The 15,788-nt window shown below is 36.6% G+C and overlaps 1 protein-coding gene across 1 annotated transcript; it reads left to right on the forward strand.

The window, feature by feature from the left end:
- Window positions 1-5,990: 5,990 nt before the first annotated feature.
- Window positions 5,991-12,333, forward strand: LOC147538731 (aconitate hydratase 1). Its single transcript, XM_086644693.1, has 20 exons — window positions 5,991-6,070; window positions 6,222-6,326; window positions 6,420-6,580; window positions 6,687-6,779; window positions 6,900-7,085; window positions 7,223-7,384; window positions 7,618-7,762; window positions 7,896-8,038; window positions 8,136-8,192; window positions 8,574-8,653; window positions 8,756-8,831; window positions 9,252-9,437; window positions 9,781-9,848; window positions 9,936-10,054; window positions 10,132-10,253; window positions 10,365-10,463; window positions 10,572-11,051; window positions 11,476-11,574; window positions 11,658-11,900; window positions 11,990-12,333. The coding sequence occupies exons 1-20, from the start codon at window positions 6,067-6,069 to the stop codon at window positions 12,062-12,064; spliced, it is 2,703 nt and encodes a 900-aa protein (XP_086500819.1). The 5' UTR covers window positions 5,991-6,066; the 3' UTR covers window positions 12,065-12,333.
- Window positions 12,334-15,788: the final 3,455 nt, after the last annotated feature.

The following is a 15,788-nucleotide window of genomic DNA, read 5'->3' on the forward strand; positions in this document are numbered from 1 at the left end:
ATCTTCAGATAAAGTAGTCAAGTTTAGTTTGCGGGAAAGTGATTCCGGTACGATTCTAACCCGAACTAGTTCATCTTTAGTTTATGCATGATTGAAAGTAATTTCGGTGTCGTTTGGCAACACTAAAATAAGTTACATTTTTGCTTACTTAAATAAAAAGTTAGTTTGGTAATGATTATAAGGAGAAAATGTATAAACACAAGTAAGATATTATTTTGAGAAAAAGGTTTAGTGCGAGAAAGGGATTGATACTGGAGAGAAAGAGAGAGTGTGCGTAATGAGCGAAAGTGTAAAGAGAGAGAAATAAGATCTCTGTTTGGCGGAAAAAAACCTTTGCAGAAGGAAATCTGTATTGGCTTTGCCCATTTACAAATTTTCAAAAGTCGCATATTTTTAGCCAAACAAGACTAAATCGGTATAGGCATATTCGTATCCGATGTCGGATAATTATCCGATGGATATTATATATCAATATCTAAATCCGGCTCCGATAATATTAACGGGTATCGGATAATATTCATATCCGAAACAAAAAAGAAAATATTTATTTTAAGTTTTTAACCATTAGATCTAAATAATAAATCTCTGTCATCCATTTTATATATTACTATTAATAAAATTATATTTTCATATGCGGATATTTATCAGATCAGATATTTGTATATCTGATCCGATAAGTCGATATCTGATAAGGAATATCTGAATCCGTATCGGATATCCGAAATATCAGTTTTTTTAAATCGAATACGGATCGGATGTCGAATGTTCGGATATTCATTTACATGCTTATTTTAAGCTAAACCGAATGGAACCTTATAAAAATAACATAAATAGTTGATCACAAATTGAGGCGAGAAAAGGGTAGTTCATGGGCTCTAACGAGGAAGAACCAGAAATGTCGAAGAAAGTGAAGTAAAAGCTATTCCAAGTGGTACTCAATGGGTAGCTGAAAGTAACTACAAGTATATTCAAGTAAAAAGTGACAATATCTCGTTGATAAACCACATCAAAGTGCAAGAAGACAATATAGTGGCAATCTGCATCACACATTAGGAAAATTAGAAAATTAATTCCTCAATTTCATAGCATTAAATTCTCCTACGTTTCAAAGCAAGACAATGCTCATAGACAATCTGCTAAACTGGACGAAAAAAACCATAGTAATAAGTCTAAAAAGTTGTTCCTCGCACAGTGTCTTAAATCTATTATATAAAACGCAAACTTTTTTGTTAACTGGGATAAACCGAAAGACATATCTAGCCGTCTGTTGTGTTTTTATCTTCGATCTCCATCATTAGATCATTCACCCACCTAAGAAAAATAATATTGCTCACCCACTCATGATGAAACAGTATATAGCACCCATTTTATCATGGTAGTCCGTGTCAACGAAACAAATCTTACACGTTGGATTTTTTTTACTGGTTGTCATTAATAAATGGTATTTATTTCCGTTAGAAAATCGAGTCTAATTTATGTTGTTGGATGGGTTCCAAACGGTGCAGATTGAATGCACATCCTTCTCTCCCAACTTGACTGGAAAAGTCTTTCGGTTTCCAATGCTTCAATTCCTTTCTTCTTCTCCTTCAATTCTCTATTCCCCCTCCTTAGTTCCTCCATTAAGACCATTACCATTACAATTACCATTACCATTATCATTACCATTACCATTTCTCTTATCATTAATGAGAGGTCAGTTACCGCCTCCTTCTATAAATCCAATGCTTTGCCTCTTCTCCAACGCAACCTTATCACTCTCTCCCTTCGGACTTGATCTAATAAGGGTTTCAGGTGTCTTTGGATCCAGTAAATTGAAGCATTGGTCAGTATTTTTTCATAAGATTGGGTATGGGTTGCAGTTCTTTTTTAAATTCAACCTTTTAAGTCAGCTATAGTCAGTTCCATATCTAGAGGATCAAAATTTATATCCTCTGACTTCTTCTTTAGTTGATTTCATTGAAGCAAATAGATAGAACAAGAACTTGGACGCTAACAAGAACGGCAAGATCACATATGAAGAACTTAAACAACTCATAGATGCAGTAAGATGCAAATCAACCCATTCTCCCATTAAAACTTTCTTATCCTTCTCCGTTTCAGGTTGGTATAACATTCGAAATGGTTAGAAGACCTAACTAGGTATTGTGTGTGATACACAAACTTTTGTATGGTGTATTGAGTTATATTATTTAGTCGAGAAAGGAAGTGGTTGGAAGTATCTGTGGTCATTTTTGTAGTTTATCTATTCTTTATATGGTATTCTAACATTATTGTTTCTGAATGGTTTTGTTCCTGTTGGTTATTCCACTGAAGTTTGTTCAATGAATCGTGACGTTTATTGCAAGGGGTGCATCACCTTGCTTTGTTGCTCCCAACATGAAATATTACATAGGCGCAAGTAATCTTAACTTAATGGTATAAGGTAGTAAGCTCTGAATTTGGTGTCTCAGTGCGGCACGGGCGAGGGCCTTTTCCTTTGTGTAGTCTTCAAAACAAAAATGAAAAACAAGAAAAGTGTTAAAGCGGAATTGAAAGAGGTAGTTCTTTTTGTTACAGAGATAATGACAACAAAGTAGAATCTGCAAAGATTTTACGGGCTACAGAAGGTTTGAGATGTCAAAATATGGAGAGTTTGGGTAAACTATTGATGCTTTTGGCTTTTTTCGGAGTTGGTTGATACGAATGAGCTTAGTTTTTTACTTGAAGCTTTCATTAACGGGTGGAAAAAGAAAGAGAGATAAAATCTTCTCATATGTTTGTTTAGGGTTTTTTTGTTTGAATTTGTATATTTTCAAAATGCGACATTTAAATTGCGTTTTTTGTTATAATCTTCTTAAATGAACGTTGACGCTATTATTCTTGTTATGCTTTGAGATGAGCCTTTACTTTTCCTAGCTTCAAGAACAATAAAAAAAAGTTAATTTGATATATATATATATATATATATATATATCATATATCGAGTCCATCTTCCTCAGTCAAGTCCCGCGGTTCTTTCTCATATCTTTTCCCAATTAAATGGTTGGGTTACATTCTCTTCTTTATTTTTATTTTCTCTCTCTTAAGCTAACGTGTAGTTGTTACCTTTTGGTGTTTGAGCCATGAGAATGTAAGGAACTGCCTTTTGTTTAATATTCTGCTTGGATTTCATCAAACAATTTTTTTATCAGCTATGTTCTTTTCTTTTATAATGTTAACAACTCTTGCATTTAAATGCGCTAAAGTTTGATCTGTATAAAACTTTTAAATCTCCAACATACTCTACCTTTATGGCACCATAGTCAAGTAAAGGTTGGCAAAGAAGACCAGATAGTGGCGATCCAGATGCTCTCATTCAAGTCCCTAAGGGACAGCTGGTACACGCTACAAGACACAGGTACATTCAGCATGGCAGACGTGTAGTTAGTGTTTAGGACATAGGCAAAGACCTTTAACTGAGAGATTGAAACGTTGTGCCGACCATTTTCTATCTGACAAGGTACATGAACTGATTAATTACCCTACACAATTGTGTACTTTTGCTTACCCACGAATAACCAAATGTCTTCCAATCTCCGATTATCATCTTTAACATTTTTCCCACTGTCTTCATATTCTCTCTTACTCTCCTCTACATACCATATATCAGCTTCCATGGTGAGAACTGATAAACTAAGTTGGAGAACGTTTGCAAATTTACTACTCATATATCTGTGGACGTTACTGACATTTAATAGCCCTTTATTTTGTTTTAGATTTGGTTCATATTTCGTAGTGTATTTCTTTTTAACAGATTTTCTTTAATTGCATATAATAAATTTGTTAATGCAGGTGTCCTTCTAACTTTCGATATCAGTAAGAAAACAAATTTATTTTATTTTGAAAGCGATTTACGCCGTGCCGAAGGCACGGGCTATACCTAGTATGATCTTATAAGTCAACAGTTGGTAGCCCAAGTGGTTCCAAGGTGTTGACATAAACTTCAGAAAGTCCTAGAGGTCCTAGGTTCGAATCTCAAATAAGGTGGAATCTTTGGTTATTTGAATTGGGATTATTAGGATATAAATAATGTAGTTGGATTTAGGTCATTGTTTAGTTGGGCTATAGACCCGGTCTTGTAAGAGTTTGAATGAGCAATTATCGAGCTTATCACATCTTTGATGTATCAATGTCAAATGTAATGACTATCGTTGATCATTGTCAATTTTCAAAAAAAAAAAAAATGATCTGATAAAACTTTTAGGTGGCCAATACGCGGACAACTGTTTTTCTTATATGGACAACTATCTTATGTGGACAACGCAAAAAAATATAAATTTTTATATGGACATCAGTTTTTAAGGGGACAACTCTCTATTATTTTCACTCAAGTCCTCTTAGAATCAGATGTATTATTTGATGACCTCCCTCTTTCTCCATAAACCCTAGGTTAGTTTAGTCTTCATATCTTCTATTACTTGTTCTTCATCACCACCCAAATTTGTAGAGAGAGAAATTCCTTGGAGAGGCATTGGTGGTTATGGCATCAAACAAAGGCAAGGGAGTTGTTGTAGAATCTTCCCAAAGACAAAGGTTAGAACCCTAAAACTCTAAAACCAACCATGAAGAAGAAGATGGTACTGATGGCAGAGAAAATCAGAGAAGATGTGGAAGACGAAGATGGATCTGTTGTTCCGACTCTGAAAACGATGGTGAAGAGGAAGATGAATCTGGTACTTCGGGTTGTGCAAAAATATGGCATAACAGAACGTCACTTGCGACGAAAATCTGGCATAACCAGAAAACTTGCCAGATTTTCGTCGCAACTTAGCTTCTGTTATGCAATATTTTCGTCGGTTTTCTGCGAAAATATGGCATAACAGAAGCTAAGTTGCTACGAAAATCTGGAAAATTGTCTGATTTTGTCAGATTTTCGTCGCAAGTTATGTTCTGTTTTACCTCATCAATGTCATTAATGCCTATTATAGAAACGTCCGGAAAAACTTCTTCAGGTGCAGATTGAGGGATTTTGTCTTCTTCATCGATCTAGGGTTTGATAAAAAAAAAAATGGTGGAAACTACAGTTTACTTTTAGTAGAAGTGAAGAAAGAAGAATAAGACTAAGAAGAGATTTTGTCTTCTTCATCCATCTAAGGTTTGATTAAAAAAAATGGTAGAAACTACAGTTTGCTTTTAGTAGAAGTGAAGAAAGAAGAATATGACTAAGAAGAAGGAAGAAGATGAAGAAGAAGACGGTTTAGGTTTTCAATCTTTAACTATTATTTTTGTCAGTAGTCCACATGTTACTAATTATTAGTATTTAAGACTTTATGGAGTTGTCCCCTTATTAAATCAAAGTCAACTAAGTCAAGCATAGTTGACTCGCATCGGGTTCGAAAATAGTTGTCTATATAAGAAAAATGATTGTCCGCGTATTGGCTACCAACTTTTATTCATGTATGTATATGTGTGATTTTTTTTCTTAAGAATAAAGAAAGAGAACATGTGACATCTTTCAAGGAAAAAAAACAAAAAAGAGAACGTGTGACTTCAACACGCATATTCGAACTCACATCACTCAATATAGGGATCTCAACGTCCCACACTCAAGAACCCAAAAAGTCAGAGAAATTTAAACTTTCTTCCCACTAACAAATGAACAATTCTCTCTATCTCTCTCTCTGCCCACTAATCAACCTAACTAATTATTCTTCTTGAAAAAACTAGCTATTCATATTTCATACCAATTATTATCTCAATTCTTTCAAAAAAAAAAAAATTATTATCTCAATGAATCATGCCTCTTTTCTATTCATACCAAAGAAACGATGTGCCACTTTCAACAAAAAAAAAAAAAAAAAAAAAAGAAAAAAAAAGAAACGATGTGCCAAAAATCACGTGGTCCTCAATTTATTAGTTCTCTCTCTCTCTCTCTTATTAGTCTCACCTTTTTTTTAAGACTTCAGCAGCCACCAAAGTTCTAAACCAAACTCCTCTGCTACTATTAATTCTCACCAACCAAACCCTAAACCAATCGATCTCGTCTTAGTTATCAGGTAGTATCTGATCTTCATCCTAGTCCAACATTTTGATAGCCGGATCCTCATCATGAGTAAGTTCTTCCGATCGCAAATGAATTTATTTTGCCTTTCCAATTCGATCTTCGTCTTTTCTTTATAAATTGTGTTCATCTAAATTAATCGATCTGATCTAATATGATTTCATTAGTTTATATTTGATTTTGGATTGGATTTGGTTTTCAGCTACTACGAATGTTTTCGAGGGTATACTAAAGACACTGGAGAAACCTGGAGGTGGTGTATTCGGAAAGTATTACAGTTTGCCAGCTCTTAATGATCCAAGGATTGGTGAGTGATTTAAATTTGTTGATTTTGTATTAGGAGGTGTTTGATTTGATGAAATCAAGATTTGATTTGATTTTTGTTGTTATTTTATTTCAGACAAACTTCCATACTCGATCAAGATTCTACTTGAATCTGCAATTCGGAATTGTGATGAGTTCCAAGTTACAGCTAAAGACGTTGAGAAGATAATTGATTGGGAGAATACATCTCCCAAACAGGTGGAAATTCCATTTAAGCCTGCTCGTGTTCTTCTCCAGGTAACTTGTTAAAGATATTCTGTTGGCAACTTTAGTATGGAATACGAAAATGGTGATTTTAGGTTGTCATCTCTGTTAGATTAATGTGTTGAATCCGTGGTTTTAGGATTTTACTGGTGTTCCAGCTGTTGTTGATCTTGCGTGTATGCGTGATGCCATGAACAGGCTTGGTGGTGATTCAAATAAGATTAATCCGTTGGTAAGAAAGATTTGAAGTAGTTTCCTTCGAATATATGTTTCGCCTGTATATGTGATTGTTGTTTTCTTTTTTCTAATTTTATATTGATTGAATTCTAAAGCTAAAAGTTTCGTTCTGCAGGTTCCGGTAGATCTAGTTATCGACCACTCAGTCCAGGTTGATGTTGCTAGATCAGAGAATGCCGTGCAATTGAACATGGAACTTGAATTCCAACGTAACAACGAAAGATTTGGTTTCTTGAAGTGGGGTTCCAATGCATTCCATAACATGCTTGTTGTTCCTCCAGGCTCAGGGATTGTTCATCAGGTATAGATAAAAATAATCTGTAGTAGTAAAAGAATTGTTTACTTAACAGTTTTTTGCGTTGTACGCACTAGGCAAAGATTTGTTATTTACCACAATCTTGTATCATGAATATTAGGTTGCAATTGTTCGTTTTTCAGGTGAATCTGGAATACCTGGGTCGAGTAGTGTTTAATACAGAGGGCTTACTTTACCCTGATAGTGTTGTTGGAACTGATTCACACACAACTATGATTGATGGGTTGGGTGTTGCAGGCTGGGGAGTTGGTGGAATAGAAGCAGAAGCAACAATGCTTGGTCAGGTACATGAATCTCTCCTTGAAACTCTGTTTGGATTCTGGGATGTTCCAGTTCCGCCAACTAAGCTGCAAGAGAAAGGCATTTTTCATTTCAATGATTTTTCTCTCCACTTGAGCTTGTACTTGTCTAGTTTTTTTGCTGTACATATGCATATTGGCAAGAATACTCCTTGATGTTTATTAGATTGGACATGCTTCCTGTTGTCTTTGTTACATAATTCCTTTTTTATGTACAGCCAATGAGCATGGTTCTGCCTGGTGTCGTCGGGTTTAAACTAAATGGAAAGTTGAAGGATGGTGTAACAGCCACTGATTTGGTTCTAACGGTAACTCAAATACTTCGGAAACATGGAGTTGTTGGAAAGTTTGTGGAATTCTACGGTAAATCATTTATAAAATTTACACGATTATCTGTCTGTCTGGGTGTATTTCCATTCTAGTGCATTTTGATTGTTTGTCACAAAAGTTCGTATCAGGTGTACTAACCTGACATGACTACTCTCTATATATACAGGCGAAGGTATGAGTGAACTGTCACTAGCTGATCGTGCTACCATTGCAAACATGTCCCCTGAATACGGAGCAACCATGGGTTTCTTCCCTGTGGATCATGTCACTTTGCAATACCTTAAGCTGACTGGCAGAAGTGATGAGACTGTGAGCATTAACCTACTTCAGACCTCTTATCTCTTACTATTTTTGCGATTTCCCATATTTCTTTTTCACTTCAACTAATTGGCTTTCCAACATGTAGGTCTCTATGATAGAGTCGTACCTGCGAGCTAATAAGATGTTTGTGGACTACAATGAGGTATTTCTTTTGTTATACAATGAGGGATACTTTGTCCTCTTCTGCCAAATTCTTTTCTCTTATGCAAAAATTTTAACGTGCGTTTTTTTTCGTGTGTTGCTTAATGTCACCTATTTTGCATGTCGTTATGCTTAGCAAGTGGTATTGCACGAAACACTTGGTATCTGAGCTGGCTAATTAGGCTTATTTTTTTTACTGAGTCATCCAGCAAAAGCTGCCTTAAATGAGAAAGACAGTTCAGTCAGATATATATTCTTTTCTAATTTTCTAGCGTAGATTCCTGAAAGGATGGCAAACAAATATCCCAAATTTCCTCTAAGTTCTAATGCACGATTAATCTGTATTTCTAAATTCTAACTACAATTCTTCTTCTGCGAGCAGCCTCAGATCGAGAGGGTGTACTCATCTTATTTGGAATTGAACCTTGAGGATGTCGAACCTTGCATATCAGGACCTAAGAGGTGATTTGTTTCCCCTTGATTGAGATGGATTGCTGTGTAGAAATAATATCGCTGGTCAGTTTCATTTTTATCGGCCACTCATGAGAACAATTTACCTTGCAGACCTCATGACAGAGTTCCCTTGAAAGACATGAAAGTTGATTGGCATGCATGCTTGGACAATAGAGTTGGATTCAAGGTAATGATGTAATCTTGTATACCTATACTGCAACATATCATAGTTCATAATTTCATATTTCAATGGATTATTAGATTTTGCTTCTAGCTGCACTACTAGGTAATCAACTAGGTCTTCCTCCTAGGATCCGAGTTTAAAACCAATTTCGCCCACTAAGAGTGCAGCAACTAAGTACTGGCGTACTGAACCCTTGCATTTACCTATGATAAAATAGGAAAAGGAAAAAATATAAAATTTGGCCACATGTTAGTGCATCTTTCTAAGACCACCGCACCATGAGATCAAAGAAGTTGAATGAGACACATAAATGATTGTTATGATGTTCAGATTCTGGATTTCGCGGTGTCCATCAGTTTTTTTTCTTTTGCACATTATGCTTTGTTTACGTCACGTTGCTTACTTCTCGCTGTGATACTACAGGGATTTGCTGTACCAAAAGAATCTCAAAGTAAAATTGCAGAGTTTTCATTCCGTGGGACACCAGCAAAGCTTAAACACGGTGATGTTGTTATAGCAGCTATTACTAGTTGCACAAATACCTCAAATCCAAGTGTGATGCTCGGAGCAGCCTTGGTTGCAAAGAAGGCCTGTGAATTGGGATTAGAGGTCATAGTTCCTTTCACTTAGTGTTTGTTATCATATCATATTTTAAGTTCTTTTGCAGTAATTGATTTAAAACTTCTCATTGTAAGAGGTTCCTTTTACGAACTGCTCACTATAAGAGGGATGCATTTTACCAACACTAGTACTCTAGTAGACAGTCTAAACATTTGCATATGCAATCTATCTTTTCTATTCATCATGTGATAGATCCTTGTAACTGTAACTGAAATCGATTTTAGTCCAAAATCAATTGCCCGTCCACTGAGTGGAATTATTACGGTACACCACTTTGAGATTTCACTGCCTCATTTATGCCTTTCTTATAGTGCTTAGTCATATTATGCAGGTGAAGCCATGGATCAAGACAAGTCTAGCACCAGGTTCCGGAGTTGTAAAAAAATATTTGGATAAGAGGTACTTTATGATTTTGATAGCACATACACTGAATTCTAGTTATCCTATCAGTCAGTCAAGTACTGTAACATGTCATTGCATTTACAGTGGCTTGCAGCCGTACCTGAATCAGCTGGGTTTTAATATCGTCGGATATGGGTGCACCACATGCATTGGAAATTCGGGAGATCTTGATGAATCAGTAGCTGCTACAATTTCTGAAAATGGTAACTTCCAACTTATCGGTCATTTTCTCGAACATACTAGTTTGGAATACCTTTGCTAATTTATTTTTACATTTCAGACATAGTCGCAGCTGCTGTTCTCTCTGGAAACAGGAATTTTGAAGGTCGTGTACATCCCTTAACTAGAGCAAATTACCTTGCTTCACCTCCCCTGGTCGTTGCTTATGCTCTTGCCGGCACAGTATGTAACTCAGTACATAAAGGAATCAAATTATATTGACGGTTCAAGCTCATCTATTGAGCTAAATCTCAATTATAGGCTTATTGGCTCATTTCACGAGTATCTATGCAGGTTGACATTGATTTTGAGACTCAACCGATTGGAGTGAGTAAAGATGGGAAGGAAATATTTTTCAGAGATATCTGGCCCTCAAACGAAGAAATAGCAAATGTTAGTTATCACTAATCCCTTCCCTTTGTTTCCAATTTTTAAAAAACCGATTTCACATATCATTAAAGAGATTGGTCTTGACATATTTTCTCCTCTCGAGTTCTTAAGGTTGTGCAATCTAGCGTGCTACCAGACATGTTTAGAGGTACATACGAATCAATCACCAAAGGAAACCCGATGTGGAACCAATTGACAGTTCCAACTGGAACTCTCTACTCATGGGACCCAAAATCAACTTACATACACGAGCCTCCATATTTCAAGGACATGACTATGTCTCCTCCTGGGCCTCATGGAGTCAAAGACGCATACTGCTTGCTCAACTTTGGGGATAGTATTACAACCGATCACATCTCTCCCGCTGGTAGCATCCACAAGGACAGTCCCGCAGCCACATATCTCATGGAACGTGGCGTTGACAGGAGAGATTTTAATTCTTATGGAAGTCGTCGTGGAAATGACGAGATCATGGCTAGGGGAACTTTTGCAAATATTCGCATTGTGAACAAACACTTGAAAGGAGAAGTTGGGCCCAAGACACTTCATATTCCATCCGGAGAGAAGCTATCTGTATTTGATGCTGCTATGGTATGGCCATCTTAACTCCTTTACTATTAGACACTAATTTACATCCTACTAGCGATTTAGAAATGTACAGGCCAAGATGGGTCCTGTAGGACGTTGAACTTCTTAAGTAACAAGGTTCGAGTGCATTCAGTAATGATGGATATGCATTATAGGCTTATAACTGTAGGTGCATTTCAGTCTGTGAGTCCGCAACCGATCTGTTTGTCCAAAATGTAGCTGTAATGCGCCGTATATCATAACCATAATTTTGTTTTTTCAAAATTTTCATACAAAGAATAACTTATAATTTGAGATGAAACCCACCCACATTTATGTGCATAGCCCGTCATGGGCCGCATGGGGTATCAATCCATGTTCACATTGTGTATAATTAGTGTTGCTGCTACAAGTGTTCTTAGTTTCTTTCAATTTCTTATTGTAACAGAGGTACAAGAGTGAAGGACACGACACAATTATCTTGGCTGGTGCTGAATACGGAAGTGGAAGTTCTCGTGATTGGGCCGCGAAAGGTCCAATGCTCCTGGTACATTTTCTATGATCTGTTTGTTTCCCTCATAATGACAGCTTCTTAGACTTGATTTTTATACTTTTGATTATTGATCTTAGGGTGTGAAAGCAGTAATTGCTAAGAGCTTTGAGCGAATTCATCGAAGTAACCTTGTAGGAATGGGTATAATTCCACTATGTTTCAAGCAAGGAGAAGATGCCGAGACTCTTGGATTGACTGGTCAAGAACGATATAACATTGACCTCCCAAGTAATGTGAGCGAGATTAGACCAGGTCAAGATATCTCTGTTGTCACAGACACCGGCAAGTCATTCACATGTACCGTCCGATTTGACACTGAGGTACGTACACAACCACTAAAATCTGCTCTTTTCATCTTTCATGTCGATTAAGTATCATTTTAACTTACAAATAAATTATATATATGCAGGTGGAGCTCGCATACTTTGACCACGGTGGTATCCTACCGTATGTCATTAGAAACTTAATCAGTGCGAAACATTAAGTCAAACTAGAATTTCGTAGCTGTGCTTGGTTCTTCCATTGCTTTTCCTCTTCCAAACAATCTATATAGTTGGGGGATCCTGAGAAATAGAAAAACGTATTTGGTCCTCTGTCGAAGGGATAACAAGTGCAGGAATAAGAGAGAGAAAAAAATATGAAGGTGATGAGATAATTATTTGGTTTCGAAGTCATTTTGTGATTGAGAATGCAACATTCTAATTTTTAGTGTTGTTTGTGATCATACTATTTATATGGCATTGCAGTTTCTTTCGGGTTTTCTCTGAGAATGTTCTTTATTGAGATAAATATGGGAGATGTCAGTGTCTACCCACGAATGCAGTAGGGCGAAATTACCCTACTCAAATCTTTTTGTTAGAGTGCTAACTTGGAGTCTTGATGGTGTTGTATTGACCCTTGGCTTGGAATCGTTGAGATTTTCAATGATAGAGTTGATGAAGTAATCAAGCTATGAAACATCGAGTTCCATTGGAACTCTGGGACTTCGCAGGAATTGTTTAGTTAATGGACATGTGAAATTCAATTCAATTGCAAAAATTATTTTTTGGAAGATCTATACAAGTTTTGTGGTCGATGTTTCGAAGAAATAAGGATATTTTCTTCTTCCTCCATCTTCCTTCTCACCACATTCGACTTTGGTGACCATTAATTCTGGCAACTCCGGTCATTTCTCTCTCTCTTAATCCATCTCTGATCTCTTTCCATTCCGGCGAAGGGGAAACCTCTTCGCCGGAACGAGGGGTGGGAGTTGGTACTGGCAACCCACAGACAAATACCCATACGGTCTGGGCGGAATAGACGCAACTCAAACTTTTCCGTTCGGACAACTGGACAAAATAGACAGGCATTTCTATTTTTCTCTAAACAAATGTCTGCATGTGTCCGTTTTTCTAGCCGGTCAGTCAAACTACATCGCAATTTGTCAGAAAAAAGTCACCAGGTTCGTTAACTTAGGGATTCGCCTTTGAGAATCAGAAGAGACATGAGTTGAAGAGAGTCGAAGAGAAGAGGAAAGCAAAGGGTTAGGCTTCTTTATACTTCGAGGGTTTTATGTCATAACTTAATCTTATCTAACACTACCATCTTACTCTAAATATTTAATGGCTCATATTTATTATGGGCATGTATTATGGACGGGTAAACAAACAACTTAAACAGACGTACTCGGGTGTTCCACTGGCTTGGGCCTCTTGCGTCCGTCCGCTAAAAATATGTCAGATGGGCGGGTTTAGACCGCCACGATCACCGGGCCTCCACGGACCCTTCGGACGCGGGCAGACATGAACGGGTACTTTGCTACAGACCAAAATCCCACCCCTAACCGGAACCCTCGTCTAGATCCAGACGAAGGATTCCAACGAAGGGAATGTGAGAATAGAGAGACATAGAAGAGAGAGTGAGAAGAAAGGGACAGTTAATGCAAAAGAAGAAGAGAGGGACAGAGAATAGAGGGAGTGAGAAGAGAAGAGAAGAGAGAGAGAGAGAGACAATGAAGAGAGATATGGAGAGGAAAGAGAGAGAGAGTCGATCCTAGATGACATCTTGTAGTATTTGTTTTCTTTTTTTATTTAATTAAAATCTCATATGGTAGTAAAAGTACTTTGATTTTTCACTAATAGGTTTTCAATTTATTTCCGTATAATCAATGAATATATAATTTAAGAGTTATTTCAGCACCTTTTGGTGTACTAATTGGTGACACTCACTCTTAAGTCTATGAGGTGGTGGAATCGAGTCTCGGTGGAAATAGTTTATCACTGAGATTTATCTCATGTACTATAAACAATTATTTATATAGTAGATCTAGGGATAATATGAAATTTCAGGCTCCTTAAAGATTATATGATCTTTAAAACTAAAGATGATGTATCCATCTCATTTAAATGTCACGTATTATCTAATACTCCCTCCGTCCCAAATTAAGAGTACACTATTCCTTTTTTGGATGTCCCAAATTAAGAGTCCCATTCCTAATATATCATATAAAATCCCTTACTTTCCATGAAAACCCTTTCTTTGATACTTTTAATATATGGTGCATTAATTCAGCTAATTAAGATATTTGACAGTTTCCAATACAAAAGTTGGTTTTTCTTTGGAATCTTTCAATTACTTTAAGAAAAGTTAATTACTTCAAGAAAAGTTACATGTATTTCTAGAATGAAAATTATAATCCTTGTATTGCTTCAAGAAAAGTTGTCAAATAAATAAGGGTAAACTTGGAAGAAGAAAAAATATGAACATAAGTTGGATTACCAATATGGGACTCTTAATTTGGGACGGAGGGAGTATCAGTAAATATGTCACAACAATTCATCCCATATGCCCCTACTGTAATGGCCAAGTAGAGACAATACTCCATCTTCTTTTTCAGTGTCCGGTATATCAAGGTTTATTCGTAGCAAATCAGATTCCTATCCCTTCTCAGACTCAGGTACAAATAGAGACGATCTTGTCCTCTTGGCTACGCCAAAACGACAACTCTCTCACATTTGCTAAAGTTTGTATTCGCTTGTGGAACTTCTGGAAAGATCGGAATGATGTGGTATTCAACAACAAGGCTCCTTCATGTGATTCGATTCATGCCCGTTTTCAGTCTGACTTGCATCAATGTCTTCCCAGTACTCAGTCCACTACAAGCTCGCTACCTTCAACTATTCGACGTCTACACAGTATTTGGATCCCCCCTCCGCTATACATCTTCAGGATCATCATGTGCAGCAGTCGCATGAAATCAAAACGGTATCATTCTGGCCATTGCTTCTAAGATTCTAAATGAACAATCAAGTGAATTGACAGAAGCTCAAGCTTTCTTACTTGGAATTGACCTTGTCATTCATTACCGCTTTAACAAAGTTATTATTGAAGGAGATGCTGAAACTGTTATCCAAGGTATTTTATGTCATTCAGCCGATACACCTTGGCGACTCCGTCCTCTTATCAGTGATATTAATCATAAATGTAATTTTCTTCAATCGGCATTGTTTAACCACTGCTTTATGGAATGTAAATCTCCTCCTCATATCTTTGCTTCTTATGTTCTCATGCATACCATTTCAGGTTTTTGAGATTCTTCCGTTATTCCTGAACATTATGTAACTTTTCTCCTTAGTGAAACTAATTAATGAAGTCTTATCTTTTTTGTCAAAAAAAAAAAAAACAATAAAGACAAAAAGAAAAAAAAAAAACCTTTTCACCATGTTACACGTGTTAGTGAGTTAGTCACAAAATTCGGTCACACCATTGTTTTTTGAAAGTTAGAAATTCAAAAGTTACCACACTTTTTTTTTACATAAAAAAAATAAAAAATAAGTTACCACACTTGTGTACAACAGTACAAGTAATCAGGGTAAAAAAAGGACATCGCAAGAACCTAGGAAAAAATTATGTCTGAGTTTCGGACATGTTTTAGGCACGCGTGCACACCGCCACAGACCGTGGGGGATGCACAAATCACAAGACAATAGATGGGCAAAAGCTCTTTTTAACCAACACTACTTCGATCTACTACAAAACACTTAAAAGTGTCCTTTATATTATGTTGTCAAATGCTATTGGTACATAACAGAATCCCGCTTAAAACCGAATGAATCTACTCCATTCGACGTTCTCTTTGGCAAAAATAGGTTGAACTAGATTGACTGAAACTGTACTGACTTTTCGTTCCAAAACAATCAAACCAAATCAATGTAATTGGACCTCTACAT

The sequence above is a fragment of the Eschscholzia californica genome, unplaced genomic scaffold (genome assembly GCF_041429995.1).
Source record: "Eschscholzia californica isolate CP2 unplaced genomic scaffold, dmEscCali1.0.p SCAF_5, whole genome shotgun sequence".
Taxonomy (NCBI): domain Eukaryota; kingdom Viridiplantae; phylum Streptophyta; class Magnoliopsida; order Ranunculales; family Papaveraceae; genus Eschscholzia; species Eschscholzia californica.

What these genes read in the sequence shown, in the direction of transcription:
- LOC147538731 (XM_086644693.1), top strand. An exon ending in CTGGCAGAAGTGATGAGACT is followed by an intron (nt 8,039 to 8,135) that starts GTGAGCATTAAC and finishes TCCAACATGTAG; the next exon opens with GTCTCTATGATAGAGTCGTA. An exon ending in TGTTTGTGGACTACAATGAG is followed by an intron (nt 8,193 to 8,573) that starts GTATTTCTTTTG and finishes TTCTGCGAGCAG; the next exon opens with CCTCAGATCGAGAGGGTGTA.